The 13,285-nt window shown below is 49.3% G+C and overlaps 1 protein-coding gene across 1 annotated transcript in view; it reads right to left on the bottom strand.

Moving 5' to 3' along the window:
* PNPT1 (polyribonucleotide nucleotidyltransferase 1) overlaps nucleotides 1–13,285 on the bottom strand; it is a 233,576-nt gene that overhangs the window by 90,909 nt on the left and 129,382 nt on the right. The window contains exons 14-15 of the mRNA XM_075338095.1: nucleotides 7,579–7,649; nucleotides 2,226–2,262 (exon numbers count right to left, since the gene is read on the bottom strand). Coding sequence (XP_075194210.1) covers nucleotides 2,226–2,262; nucleotides 7,579–7,649 — 108 coding nt within the window. The remainder of the gene's footprint in view (nucleotides 1–2,225; nucleotides 2,263–7,578; nucleotides 7,650–13,285) is intronic.

Here is a 13,285-nt window from a genome sequence, read left to right as displayed (position 1 = left end):
TCTTAGGCGAGGTAAACTGGTGTTTTTCTGCCAAAGAGAGTTGCTCCTCTGACACTGGCGGATTGAGATCCAGCACAGAATTAATAGAAGCAATCAAATCACTAAGATCTGAGTCACCCTCAGAGAAATCGATGGGATACATAGCCTCCGAGCCCCCAGTGAGGGCATCCTCCTCATCTTGAGAGTCAGCTCTTGAGACAGAGCCGTGGGATGGGGAGGAGGAGGAAACCCTGCGCCTTCTCTTAGAAGGACGGGGTCTGGGATCAGATGATGAATCCTCCGTGAGCTCCGATGGACGGAGGTCAGAGGATAGGAGTCCTCTGTCAAGAGTATTAGAGGCACCCTGTGAGGGGGGCTGATGCATATTCATCAAAGTCCTGGACAAAAGCCCCATGGACTCAGCAAATGACTGGGATATGGACCTAGAAAAGGACTCTACCCAGGCCGGGGGTTCAATCACAGGTGCAGCAGCAGCCTGAGAGACCACTGGGGGTGAGACTCCAGGCTGTGGCACCGCTAAGTTAGAGCAGACATCACAATGTGGATAGGTGGTCGGCTCAGGCAGCAGGAGCTTACATGCAGTGCATGCAGAATAAAGCTTTGGAGCCTTGCTCCTTGTGTGAGACATGCTGCTGGAGTGGGGGCTTTGCAGAGAATGAACCCCAGGGAGAATATACAGAGGTCCACAACCGGAGACCGGCTGTGGCTTACCAGACCGCTGAGCGCGGTGTTGTGTGCCCTCCAGATCCCGAAGCCCGGTCCCCCAGTCGCAGCACCTCAGTAGAGATGCAGAATGCAGTATGTCCCAGAGCAGAGTGAACTCTGCCTGAGAAGAGGGCGTTCCTATAAAAGAGCGGGAACTGGAGGGCTGTAGAGACCTGCAGGGAAGGAGGGACGCCCCAGCAGTGGGGAGTGTCCCTCCCCTGTGTAGAACGGCCGCCGGGAGGAGCCGAACCTGTCCCTCTGAATGAGTGACATGCGAGGGCAGGAAAATGAAACTAGGCCTCCGGCAAAGCCGGGGCCTAAATTTAAGCGGCGAGGCCGACAAGCAGGCACCATCGGCTCGGTTGTCAGGCAAAAGCTAGAGAACCCGCCGGAAAAGTTAAAACAATCACATACAGCATACTCTCCCCTTACAATAAAGAACCGGGACCCCCAACATAAACGTCTCAGGTACTTAGCTGCTGAGACGCAGGGCCATGTCCCTGGGGATGAGTGCTCCGGTCCAACAGAATCCTCAAGGGGCTGTGGATGGAGACCGGACTCCTGCCAGGCATGGAGACCGTGCTGGCTCCCACTTCAAGCCAGAGCCCAGAAGGGATGGTGAAGGAGCGCGGCATGTAAGGCTGCAGCCTTGTAAATCAACCTTAACAACACCGCCGACACAGTGGGGTGAGAAGGGACATGCCAGGAGTCCAGACATGGACCCGCTTTTCTTCAAACTCTTTCCAAAAGTCAAACAAATGAGATGAGAATGCATGTGTGGATGTATGCCTCCTGACACAAAGCAATAAAACTGGCTAGGACTGGCTACCAGGGGGTGTATAAGCTCAGAGGGAGGAGCTACACTTTTAAGTGTAGTACTTTGTGTGTCCTCCGGAGGCAGAAGCTAAACACCCATGGTCTGGGTCTCCCAAAGGAACGATAAAGAAATTTGTGTTGCCACCTTTTATTTCTCAGCAAAGGGTATTGACCAAAACTGGTCAGATATCTCAGACTCTTAACTTATAGTATAATACAGCATGGAGAGGTATCGTTAAATATAACCTTTAATATTTTATTTTAAAACCCAGAACTGGGTACCTCCAAACTGAAAAGTACACAAGTGAATTAACAGGATTGTATAAGAGTACCCACCTAGATAGAATACATTTCTCAGCCCGTCTGTAACATGCAGAAATATAAGCAGGTATCAACAGAGTTATCAGATTTAAAAAATTGGAACCAGATTGTGCTTTTTTAATATTAAATGTTTTTTTTAATATTGAAGGTTATATTTTAATAATAACTCTCCATTTTATATAATAATGTTATATTTCTACAGATGACGCCTTGAGAAATCGGAGGTGGCAATAGTCTATGACAAATCTGATACCAGTGAACATTACGAGGGATGACAATTGGTGTATGGAGTATGTTTGCCCTATGTAACAAATAATTAACCTTGGTATGGCAGATTGACTGCGTGTTGTACGGATCGTATTAAACACAATTTAAGGCCTTACCTCATAATGTAGCATAAAGTTTTTGTCTTTCACACCACTATAAAAATAAAAATTAAGCATGTTAAATAGGTAAAAATAAATTGCATTTCTCCTTTACCACAATAGATGTACATGGTCCAATTAAAATATCAGCCAGCAGAGTGTTTTCTTCTGTACAAGGCAATCTGCATGTAATGTAGCCTGAGAGCGCAAATCCACCCACCCCATCTCCGGTGATTACTAAACCCTCGGAACATCAGGAGCAATGCAATTTAAATGTCAGATGTGTGACTACGAGATTTGTCACCGTGTGCCGCTATCCAGCATCATCTCATTATAATCAGTCCTACTGGAGAAAGGGAGAAGACTCACACAGATCTAGAATTTCAGTTCAGATAAAATTCATTTTCTGGCAAAAGAGCCAAAGGCTTCATCTCAGAAGTACATACTTTATATTCGAGTCTCTGATCATACCTTAAAGGGAACCAGTCATCAGAAATGTAGCTATAAACCTAAAAGTTTCCCCCCTCTGCAGCTCCTGGGCTGCATTCTAGGAAGGTTCCTGTACTTTTTGTGGCCACTTTTAACCAAATTAAATACTTTATAAACTTGTACCTTTTGCTATGTAAATTTTGTAAATCGTCCATGGGAGCGGGCTCTCTGCTGACCGTTGCTGTTCCTCCTGCACATTGACGCCGTCCCCCCACGCTCCATTTCATCCATCAGGACGCCGCCCACTGCGCCCGAGGTGCTGCCCACGCCAGGATCGCTGGTGACGTGTGTCACAAGCACGAGATTATGGGCGGCGCTGTGATTGCATCGCAAGTGCCCGCCCATAATCTCGTGGATGCGCTTTCCCCCACTGCCTCCAGCGTTCTGCACAAGCGCTCGCCGGCCAAATAACCCGACGTCACCTCCTTCCCATCTTACCCTGCAGCAGGGCAAGATGGGAAAGAGGTGATGTCGGGTCATCTGGCCAGCAAGCGCTTGCGCAGAACGCTGGAGGAATAGGGGAAAGTACGGTCACGAGGTTATGGGCGGCACTTGCTGATGACACTCACAGCGCCGCCCATAAGCTCGTGCCTGCGCAAATCGTCACCAGCGGTCACACGTGCACAGTCCCGCTACAGTCGCACAGCGCATGCGCGGGACCACGGGTGCCCAGGGGCAGCGTCCTGAGATGTGAAATTCAGCGTTGGGGGGAGGCGTAAATCTGCTGGAGGAACAGCAACGGTCAGCAGAGAGCCCGCTTACATGGACGATTTACAAAATTTACATAGCAAAAGGTACAAGTTTATAAAGTATTTAATTTGGTTTAAAAGGGGCCACAAAAAGTACAGGAACCTTGCTAGAATGCAGCCCAGGAGCTGCAGAGGGGGAAACTTTTAGGTTTATAGCTAAATTTCTGATGACAGGTTCCCTTTAAAGGGAGTTGGAGTTGGGTCATATGGGTGTGTCTGTTCTCCAGTTCCAGCACCTCTTCTTTCGGCCATCTTCATCCTCTTTCTGAAGCCTGTGTGCATAACGCGTCCTACGTCATACACACTCACTGGTCCCACGCTGGAGCATTACAATTCTTTGATCTGCCCTGTTCAGGGCAGATCAAAGTGCGCCTGCACAGGACCTCAATGCCGGCGAATGTGAATGACGTAGGACGCGTCATGCACCCCGGCTTCAGAAGAAGGACGAGAAAGATGGCCGAAAGAGGAGGCGCCGGCACTGGAGACGCCCATATGACCCAACTCCACTGCAGCGACCGTTTAGGTGAGTATTATAAAGTCATTTTTACGTTCCTACACAGCGGCCTGGGCTCTTATATACAGCATGTTATAATGCTGCTATAAGAGCCCACTGGTGGTGGCCACAGCTTATAGGCCCCAAATCTTCTGACCGGTTCCCTTTAACCCCTTCAGCCCTCAGTCTGTTTTCCCCTTCCCAACCATGACCAGTTTTACAATTCTGACCAGCGTCACTTTATACGGCAAGAACTCTGCAATGCTTCAACAGATCCCGGTGATTCTGAGCATGTTTTTCATATTGTACTTTATTTTAGTGGCACATTTTGTTCAATATTTTTTGCTTTTATTTATGAAAATATAAAAAAATTGTTCAACATTTTTTTTTTTTTAAAACGTCGCAATTTTTAAAGTTTGAATTTTTATTCCCTTAAGCCCCTAACGACGAATGTCGTACTGGTACATCATTGGTCATGTAGCGGTAATCACCGCGGGTTTCTGCGGTGAGCCTGCGGTAATCCCCGCACGTCTGTTGATTTGAACAGCAGACGTGTTTCTAAAAGCTGCGGGAGGATCTGCGATCCACCTGTGCCTGCTTGCCACTTAGTGCGATTTAAATGCCCGCGGAGGGGATCATACAGTTCCCCAACACCATCAGAGGTCCCGTGACATGTTCACGGGGAGCCAATGGTTGCCATGGTAGCTTGGGGTCATGTGATGATCCCTCACGCTACCATGCCGTATTTCCTAGTAGAGCCGACAGAGCGGCAGCTCACATAGGAACGCTGCAGTTCTGCTGATAAGAGCTATGCAGCTCTGATCAACAGAAATGTACAAACGCTCAGGCTGTGCAGTGATAAAGTCATCTATGGGACTAGTAAAATAAATAAAAAATGAAGAAAAAAAAGTTATTAAAAATACAAAAAAAAAAAAAAAAAACCAAACAAAAAAAAAACACCCCTTAACCCCTTCAGCCCCCAGCCTGTTTTCACCTTAAACACCCGGCCATTTTTTGCAATTTTTACCAGTGCCACTTTGACAGGTTATAACTCTGGAACGCTTCAACGGATCCTGGCGATTCTGAGATTGTTTTTTCGTGACATATTGTACTTCATGTCAGTGGTAAATTTAGGCCGATATATATATATTTTGTGTTTGTGAAAACTTCGGAAATTTGGCAAAAATTTGGAAAATTTCACAAATTTTCAAAATTTGAAATTTTATGCCCATAAATCTGAGAGATATGTCACACAAAATAGTTACTAAATAACATTTCCCACATGTCTACTTTACACCAGCGCAATTTTTGAAACAAATTTTTTTTCCGTTAGGAAGTTAGAAGGGTTCAAAGTTCAAATTCGTTGGAATTATTAGCGGACGCCATTTTGCATTTGGAGACTCCTTGAGGTGCCTAAACAATGGAGCTCCCCCACATGTGACCCCATTTTGGAAACTAGACCTCCCCATACGAAAAAAATTAGTTTGGCAAAATAAAAAATACGGACGTCAGTAAAAAAAATAAAATAATGAGCGCCTGCAACTGACACTATGGCAAGTGCCACACGTGAGAGCGATGCACGAATCTCGCATCGCATCATCCGGCACAGCCGCACACTCCTGTCTGGAAGAGAGCGACCGTGCCAGATGATGCGATGTGAGACTTGTGCATCGCTCTCATGTGTGGCACTGGGCTGACCCTTACAATATTCAGTAAAAAATACTGTAGTTGCCGATTACTACAGTATAATTTTACTGGCCCTAAACTAAGTTTATTTGTATTTCATTCTTAGTTTACAGAAAAAAAATCAGAATGCACACACGGATGTGCTGCAAAAAGGGGGGGACTAGGTGGGATGGAAAAAAAGATGGAGGGAGGATGGGAGAGGGCGCGGCAGAGGATGGGAGAGGGCGCGGCAGAGGATGGGAGAGGGCGCGGCAGAGGATGGGAGAGGGCGCGGCAGAGGATGGGAGAGGGCGCGGCAGAGGATGGGAGAGGGCGCGGCAGAGGATGGGAGAGGGCGCGGCAGAGGATGGGAGAGGGCGCGGTGGATGGAGGAGCGGCGGAGGATGGGAGAGGGCGGGCAGCAGATCAGGGTGAGAGCTGGTGGAGAGGGCAGCAGATCGGGAAGGTGAGATGGGGGAGGGGGCAGTAGATGAGCATGGGAGAGGGTGGGCAGCAGATCAGGAAGGTGAGATGGGGGAGGGGGCAGCAGATCGGGGGGGTGGGAGATTGTGGAGGGGGCAGCAGATGAGCATGGTAGAGAGCGCGCAGCAGCTCACGGAGGGCGGGCAGCAGATCGGGGGGGGGTGGGAGATGGTGGAGGGGTGGGAGATGGTGGAGGGGTGGGAGATGAGCATGGGAGAGCGCGCGCAGCAGCTCACGGAGGGGGGCAGCGGCTGATGGGGGAGAGCGGTGGCAGATGGAGGCGGCTGTAGGAGATCGGCGGCAGCGGATCGAGGGATCGGGGGCAGGGGCGGCCGATTGGGGGGTCAGAGACTTACCAGGGCACTTGCAGAGATCGCTCCCCTCGGCTTCCACGGACTGAGTAAAGCTGAGGGGAGTGGTCTCCGGCCCCAGATCCACGGTGATTGGAGAGATCGGTCACAAGGCCGATCTCTCCAATCAGAGCTGGGGGCGGGTGAAGCACCCATCACCCAACCAATGATCAGAGCTACAGCTGCTCTGATCAGGGCTGGAATTCAATGTTTCAACTATTTTCAATGGCTGAAACATTACAGTGGCTGTCATTGGCTGACGAACGCCGCTCAGCCAATCACAGCCTCCATAGGTCCAGGGAGGAGGCACCACCCCTCCTGAGGTCAGGCAGAGGTCCCCTCCTTCCCGAATCTAAGGTTTGTGTGCACCGATTGCACTCACCGGGGCTCCGGGACCGCGATTTCGCCATGACGTACTGGGTACGTCATGGGCCGTTTAGCACTATGTCACCAGGACGTACCCAGTACGTCAAGGTTCGTTAAGGGGTTAAAGTTCAAATCACCCCCATTCGCTCCGCTGAAAATAAAATGGTTAAAAAAAAAAAAAAAAAAAAAAAAATACACATTGATATTGTCGCATTCAGAAATGGCCAATTTATCAAAATATAAAATCAATCAATTTGAACGGTACACGGAGTGGAAAGACAAAAATTACATTGTTTGGTCGCCGCAAAATTTTTTTGAAAATGCAATAACAGGCAATGAAGGCGGTGCATCTGCACAAAAAATGGTAGAAAAACATGGCACAAAAAGCACTACTCTCTTTTTGGACAAACTTTTGCATTTTTTTAACCCCTTAGATAAAAGTAAAAGTATACATGTTTGGTATATACAAACTTTTACCTACCTGAGGCATCACACAGATACGTCATTTATACCCTATAGTGAACATGAGAAATAAAATATCCCAAAACCGATCGGGCAATTGCACTTTATTTTGCAATTTCACCACACTTTGAATGTTTTCCAGTACACTATAAGGTAAAACCATGGGTTGTGTTTGGCTGCAGTTCCGCTCCTTTGATGTAAAAAGTCAAAGCTGAAATAGGAAACAACCTGCTGACCCAAGAAATGCTGATATCAGAAGTAAGCAGCCATATGTCTCTAATTCTGTACACCCTAATAGGAAAACTAGAACATACCTTAACGCTGTAGTAATGTGATCAGCTTTCAGACTGGACTCGATGGAGTCAAAAGTAACGGTGGATAAAACCTAATCAAAGAAAGAGAATACGGTTACAAACAAGAAAATGTAAAACAAAAAAAAACTGTCGAGGAGGTCTCCCCTTCTCCTCTCTCTCTCTCTTTCTCTCTCTCTAACAATATTTTAAAGGAATTTTCAGCACGTGAATAATAACATTACATGGTCACTGTCATTTCAATAATCCTATGCGGATTCGAGGTCCGATGCAATAACTAACAAAACTGCACAGTATTTTACCAAAACTATTTCTGAAAAATCATTCCACAGTTTCCGCCACTAAATGTCTCCCTTCTGTCTAACTTGCTGTTGAGTGTAATCCGTTTATAGCAGCAAAGAATACTGCAGGATGCTGGGGCCTCCGTCGCTGCACGATCCTGGTGCTCGCTGTGGGCGGTGATGCACTACCATTCTGAAGATGTCGGCGGTGAGTACTTCAAAGAAATGACGGCCACAGTCGGCGCGTGCGCAGATGAGAACTTGAGCCATCTGCGCATGCGCATACTCTGAGTGATTTGAAAGCCCTTACCACCGACATCTTCAGAATAATCCGGGCCGCCTGCTGCCACACAAGAGCCTCGCAGAGCAGGGCGGCCCGCCGCCGAGTCCTCTCCACCACCCCCCGGTAAGCTACATTCGGATTTTAAGACGCACCCCTCATTTTCCTCCCAAATTTTTGGAAGGAAAAGCGCGTCTTATAATCCGAAAAATACGGTATATGCAAATGATGAAAAACAGAAATTAAATTTTCCAAGCATCTCTAAGTATTCAGAATCGAGTATGAACACCACGCCCGGAAACCCCTCATTTACACACCTTGATAGCCACCAATGAGGCTTTCAATGTTGTTTGAGGAATGTTAATGGAAGACAAGTCTGGAAACGCTGCAGACCATGGTAACACAATTAGGCAATGCAGGCTGCTCAGAGTACCATGAGTAACATACAGCCTAATATGTTGAAAAATAGCTCCCGGAACACCGATAGTGTTCTGCTCGGCACTTCGGCTGCACCGTTCTGCTCGGCACTTCGGCTGCACCGTTCTGCTCGGCACTTCGGCTGCACCGTTCTGCTCGGCACTTCGGCTGCACCGTTCTGCTCGGCACTTCGGCTGCACCGTTCTGCTCGGCACTTCGGCTGCACCGTTCTGCTCGGCGCTTCGGCTGCTCTGTGCAGCGGGCAGGCATTCTGAAGATATCGGCAGTCAGGGTTTCAAATAATGGCGCCTAGGGTCAGCGCGTGCGTAGATTGAGCTCTCAGCTCAAGCTCTCATCTGCGCACACGCCAACTCCGGCCGCCATTATTTGAAGCGCTCACCGCTGACCGCCAACATCTTCAGAATGTCCGGTGACTCACCACCCCCCCCAGCCACGTCACTGGCCCCGCACAGAGCAGAGTGGTGCCGCCGGCCCTGCACAGAGCAGAGCGGCGTCACCGGCCCTGCACAGCAGAGCCGCGTCAACAGCCCCACACAGGGCAGCGCTGCAGTGAGTATCTGGGCCCCCCTCTGTACCATTCGCAGTATCGCAGTACTCCAGTATCGCTCCTGCATTCTGTGACCCCCGCTCCGCTGCTGCCCCCTTTCCCTGGTAAGACACCACCAGATTATAAAACGGACCCCATATTTTTTTTTTTACTTTCTTTTCCCTCCAAATTTGGGGTGCGTCTAATAATAATAATAATAATGATAATAATTTTATTCATTTATATAGCGCTATTAATTCCACAGCGCTTTACATACATTGGCAACACTGTCCCTATTGGGGCTCACAATCTAGAGTCCCTATCTGTATGTCTTTGGAGTGTGGGAGGAAACCGGAGAACCCGGAGGAAACCCACGCAAACACGGGGAGAACATACAAACTCCTTGCAGATGGTGTCCTTGGTGGGATTTGAACCCAGGACCCCAGCGCTGCAAGACTGCAGTGCTAACCACTGAGCCACCATGCCGCCCTATAATCTCAGGTGCGCCTTATAAAATTAAAAATACGGTGTAATATAATATATATATATCACACAATATTGATGTCACATGATCAAAGTGGCCAATAGTTCTACCACAGTCAGAGATTTTGGATGATTCAGTCATAGGTCACTGTTTGCCAGCAGGATTCAGGTAGAATTGCAAGAGTAATTTCTTGTTTTAAAGGGAATCCGTCAGTAGGCTTTTAACCCCCAAATTATTTATATGCACATGGAGCTCTTTCTAAGACAAGTCCAGCAATATCATTATATGGCCAGTCTGTTCCTCCGTTATTGAGATATCAGTGTTTGAATTGATATGCAAATGAATCTAAAGCTTACTATGGAAGATCTACAGCCTCTGTCACTCCAGCTCTATCCCCTTCCCAATGTCACTGCCTTCTGCTAAGGAAGGACACATGGCGAGTAAAATGAAGTGAGTGGAATGCGATAAAGTAAAAAAAAGATGGCATTCCACTCGGACCAATGTTACTCTATGGGGCCGCTCCCATGTGCGTTTTTTTACTCAGCCCTAATCAGACTGAAAAAACAGTCGCAGCATGCTGTGGGTGGAATCCGATTAGTTTTCACTCGCACCAATACAAGTTTATGGGGAGAGAGAAACATCGCACTGCACTCGGATGACACCGGAGTGCAGTGCGATATATGCATCAGCTGACAATGGAGGAAATAGGGAGATTAGTCCCTCCCTCTCCTCCGCAACTGTGATCCGATCACAGGATTGCAGCACAGTGGTATGATACTCTGCTTGCACTCGCAGCAGAGTGGGAGACGGTGGTCATTAGCCTAACATATCCAATGCTCTTGCATCGGTGCTAAATGCCTGTGTGTCCATAGCCTTACTGACAGCATCTATGCTATGTAACTTCAGGCAATGGAGCGCTCACGTAGCTGTTAAGCAGCGACGCTGGGTCAGGAACAGAGCTGGAGTGACAGAGGTTTCAGATCTTCAGCCTTATTTGCATATCAAAATAAATGCTAATTTCCAATTCTAGGTAATGGAGAAACAGACTGGTCATGTGAGGGTATGGTTGGACTTAAAAGAGCTACATGTGCATATAAATAGTTTGCAGGTAAGAGGGAATACAGCGTACAGATTGCTTTTAACCCCTTCAGCCCCAAGCCTATTTTGACCCTAAAGACCAGGCCATTTTTTGCAATTTTGACCAGTGTCACTTTATGAGGTTATACCTCTGGAACGCTTCAGCGGATCCCGGTGATTCTGAGATTGTTTTTTCGTGACATATTGGGCTTCATGTTAGTGGTAAATTTAGGCCGATATTTTTTGCGTTTCTTTGTGAAAAAAAAAGGAAATTTAGCGAAAATTTTGAAAATTTTGTAATTTTCAAACTTTGAATTTTTATGCTCTAAAACCAACGAGACATATGACACAAAATAATTAATAAATAATATTTCCCACATGTCTACTTTACCTCAGAACAATTTTGGGGAAAATAAAAAAAATTAAGGAAGTTATAGGGGTTCAAAGTTTATGAGCAATTTCTCATTTTTACAATAAAATTTACAAAGCCACCTTTTTTTTAGGGACCACATCACATTTGAAGTGATTTTGAAAGGTCTACATGACACAAAACACCCAAAAGTGACACCATTCCAAAAACGGCACCCCTCAGGCTACTCAAAACCACATTCAAGAAGGTTATTAATCCTTCTGGTGCTTCAAAGTAACTAAAGCAATGTGGAAGGAAAAAAAATGAACATTTTACTTTTTGCAACAAAAATGTTAATTTAGCCTCAAATATTGCATTTCACGAGGGTAGCAGGATTAAATGAACCCCCAAAATTTGTTGGCAATTTCTTCTGAGCACGCAGATACCTCATATGTGGCGAAAAACCACTGTTTGGGCGCACGGCAGGACTCGGAAGGGAAGGAGCGTCATTTGACTTTTTGAACAGAAAAATTAGCTGGAATCGTTAGCCGCACCATGTTGCAGTAGAGCTCCCCCACATGTGACCCCATTTTGGAAACTAGACCCCCCCCCCCCATGGCATAAAAAAAAAACAGGGCGCACGCACGAATGTTCTGCAAAAAAGGGGGGGGGGGTGGGACTAGGTGGGATGTAAAAAAGAAGTCCTGTCCAAAGTCGAGTATGACTGCAGGACGATTGCTGATCAGGTACCTAATTGTACATATTTTTTGTTTTTTCTATTTGGGGTGCACAAAAAAAAGCAAAGACTAGAGCAACAATTACGTACCTGATCAGCCAATCACGTAGCTGATCAGCACTTGGCGGCAGGCAGGTGGGGGAGGAGGGGGGGAGAGGGAGTGGGAGATGCGATTGGGGATAGTTAGAAAAGAGCCACGAACAATACTTACAGGATGGATCAGAACAGCGGCAGATGGGGGGCGGCAGATGGGGGGGGCATCTGTGATTGTGAGACGGAGGCGGCTGGGATAGGGTGGGGGCGGATGGGAGAGGGCGCAGTGGATGCAGGAGCGGCAGAGGATGGGGTGAAGGGGGGATGGGGGGGAAGGGGAGTGGGGATAGTTACCTTACAGGCTGGATCTAGGCAGCAGGATCACAGGAGATGAAGGAGGCAGCAGATCGGGGAGGGTGAGAGGTGGGAGAGGGAGCGCAGCGCAGATCAGGGGGGAGACAGGTGAGCAGAGCACACACCACGGGGGTGACAGGGGAGGGAGCACACACCACGGGGGTGACAGGGGAGGGAGCACACACCACGGGGGTGACAGGGGAGGGAGCACACACCACGGGGGTGACAGGGGAGGGAGCACACACCACGGGGGTGACAGGGGAGGGAGCACACACCACGGGGGTGACAGGGGAGGGAGCACACACCACGGGGGTGACAGGGGAGGGAGCACACACCACGGGGGTGACACGGGAGGGAGCACACACCACGGGGGTGACACGGGAGGGAGCACACACCACGGGGGTGACACGGGAGGGAGCACACACCACGGGGGTGACACGGGAGGGAGCACACACCACGGGGGTGACACGGGAGGGAGCACACACCACGGGGGTGACACGGGAGGGAGCACACACCACGGGGGTGACACGGGAGGGAGCACACACCACGGGGGTGACACGGGAGGGAGCACACACCACGGGGGTGACACGGGAGGGAGCACACACCACGGGGGTGACACGGGAGGGAGCACACACCACGGGGGTGACACGGGAGGGAGCACACACCACGGGGGTGACACGGGAGGGAGCACACACCACGGGGGTGACACGGGAGGGAGCACACACCACGGGGGTGACACGGGAGGGAGCACACACCACGGGGGTGACACGGGAGGGAGCACACACCACGGGGGTGACAGGGGAGGGAGCACACACCACGGGGGTGACAGGGGAGGGAGCACACACCACGGGGGTGACAGGGGAGGGAGCACACACCACGGGGGTGACAGGGGAGGGAGCACACACCACGGGGGTGACACGGGAGGGAGCACACACCACGGGGGTGACACGGGAGGGAGCACACACCACGGGGGTGACACGGGAGGGAGCACACACCACGGGGGTGACACGGGAGGGAGCACACACCACGGGGGTGACACGGGAGGGAGCACACACCACGGGGGTGACAGGGGAGGGAGCACACACCACGGGGGTGACAGGGGAGGGAGCACACACCACGGGGGTGACAGGAGAGGGAGCACACATCACGGGG

This window comes from Anomaloglossus baeobatrachus, chromosome 3 (assembly GCF_048569485.1).
Source record: "Anomaloglossus baeobatrachus isolate aAnoBae1 chromosome 3, aAnoBae1.hap1, whole genome shotgun sequence".
Taxonomy (NCBI): Eukaryota; Metazoa; Chordata; class Amphibia; order Anura; family Aromobatidae; genus Anomaloglossus; species Anomaloglossus baeobatrachus.
Note: the sequence above shows the minus strand (reverse complement) of the source record. Positions and strands in the feature narration are given on the sequence as shown.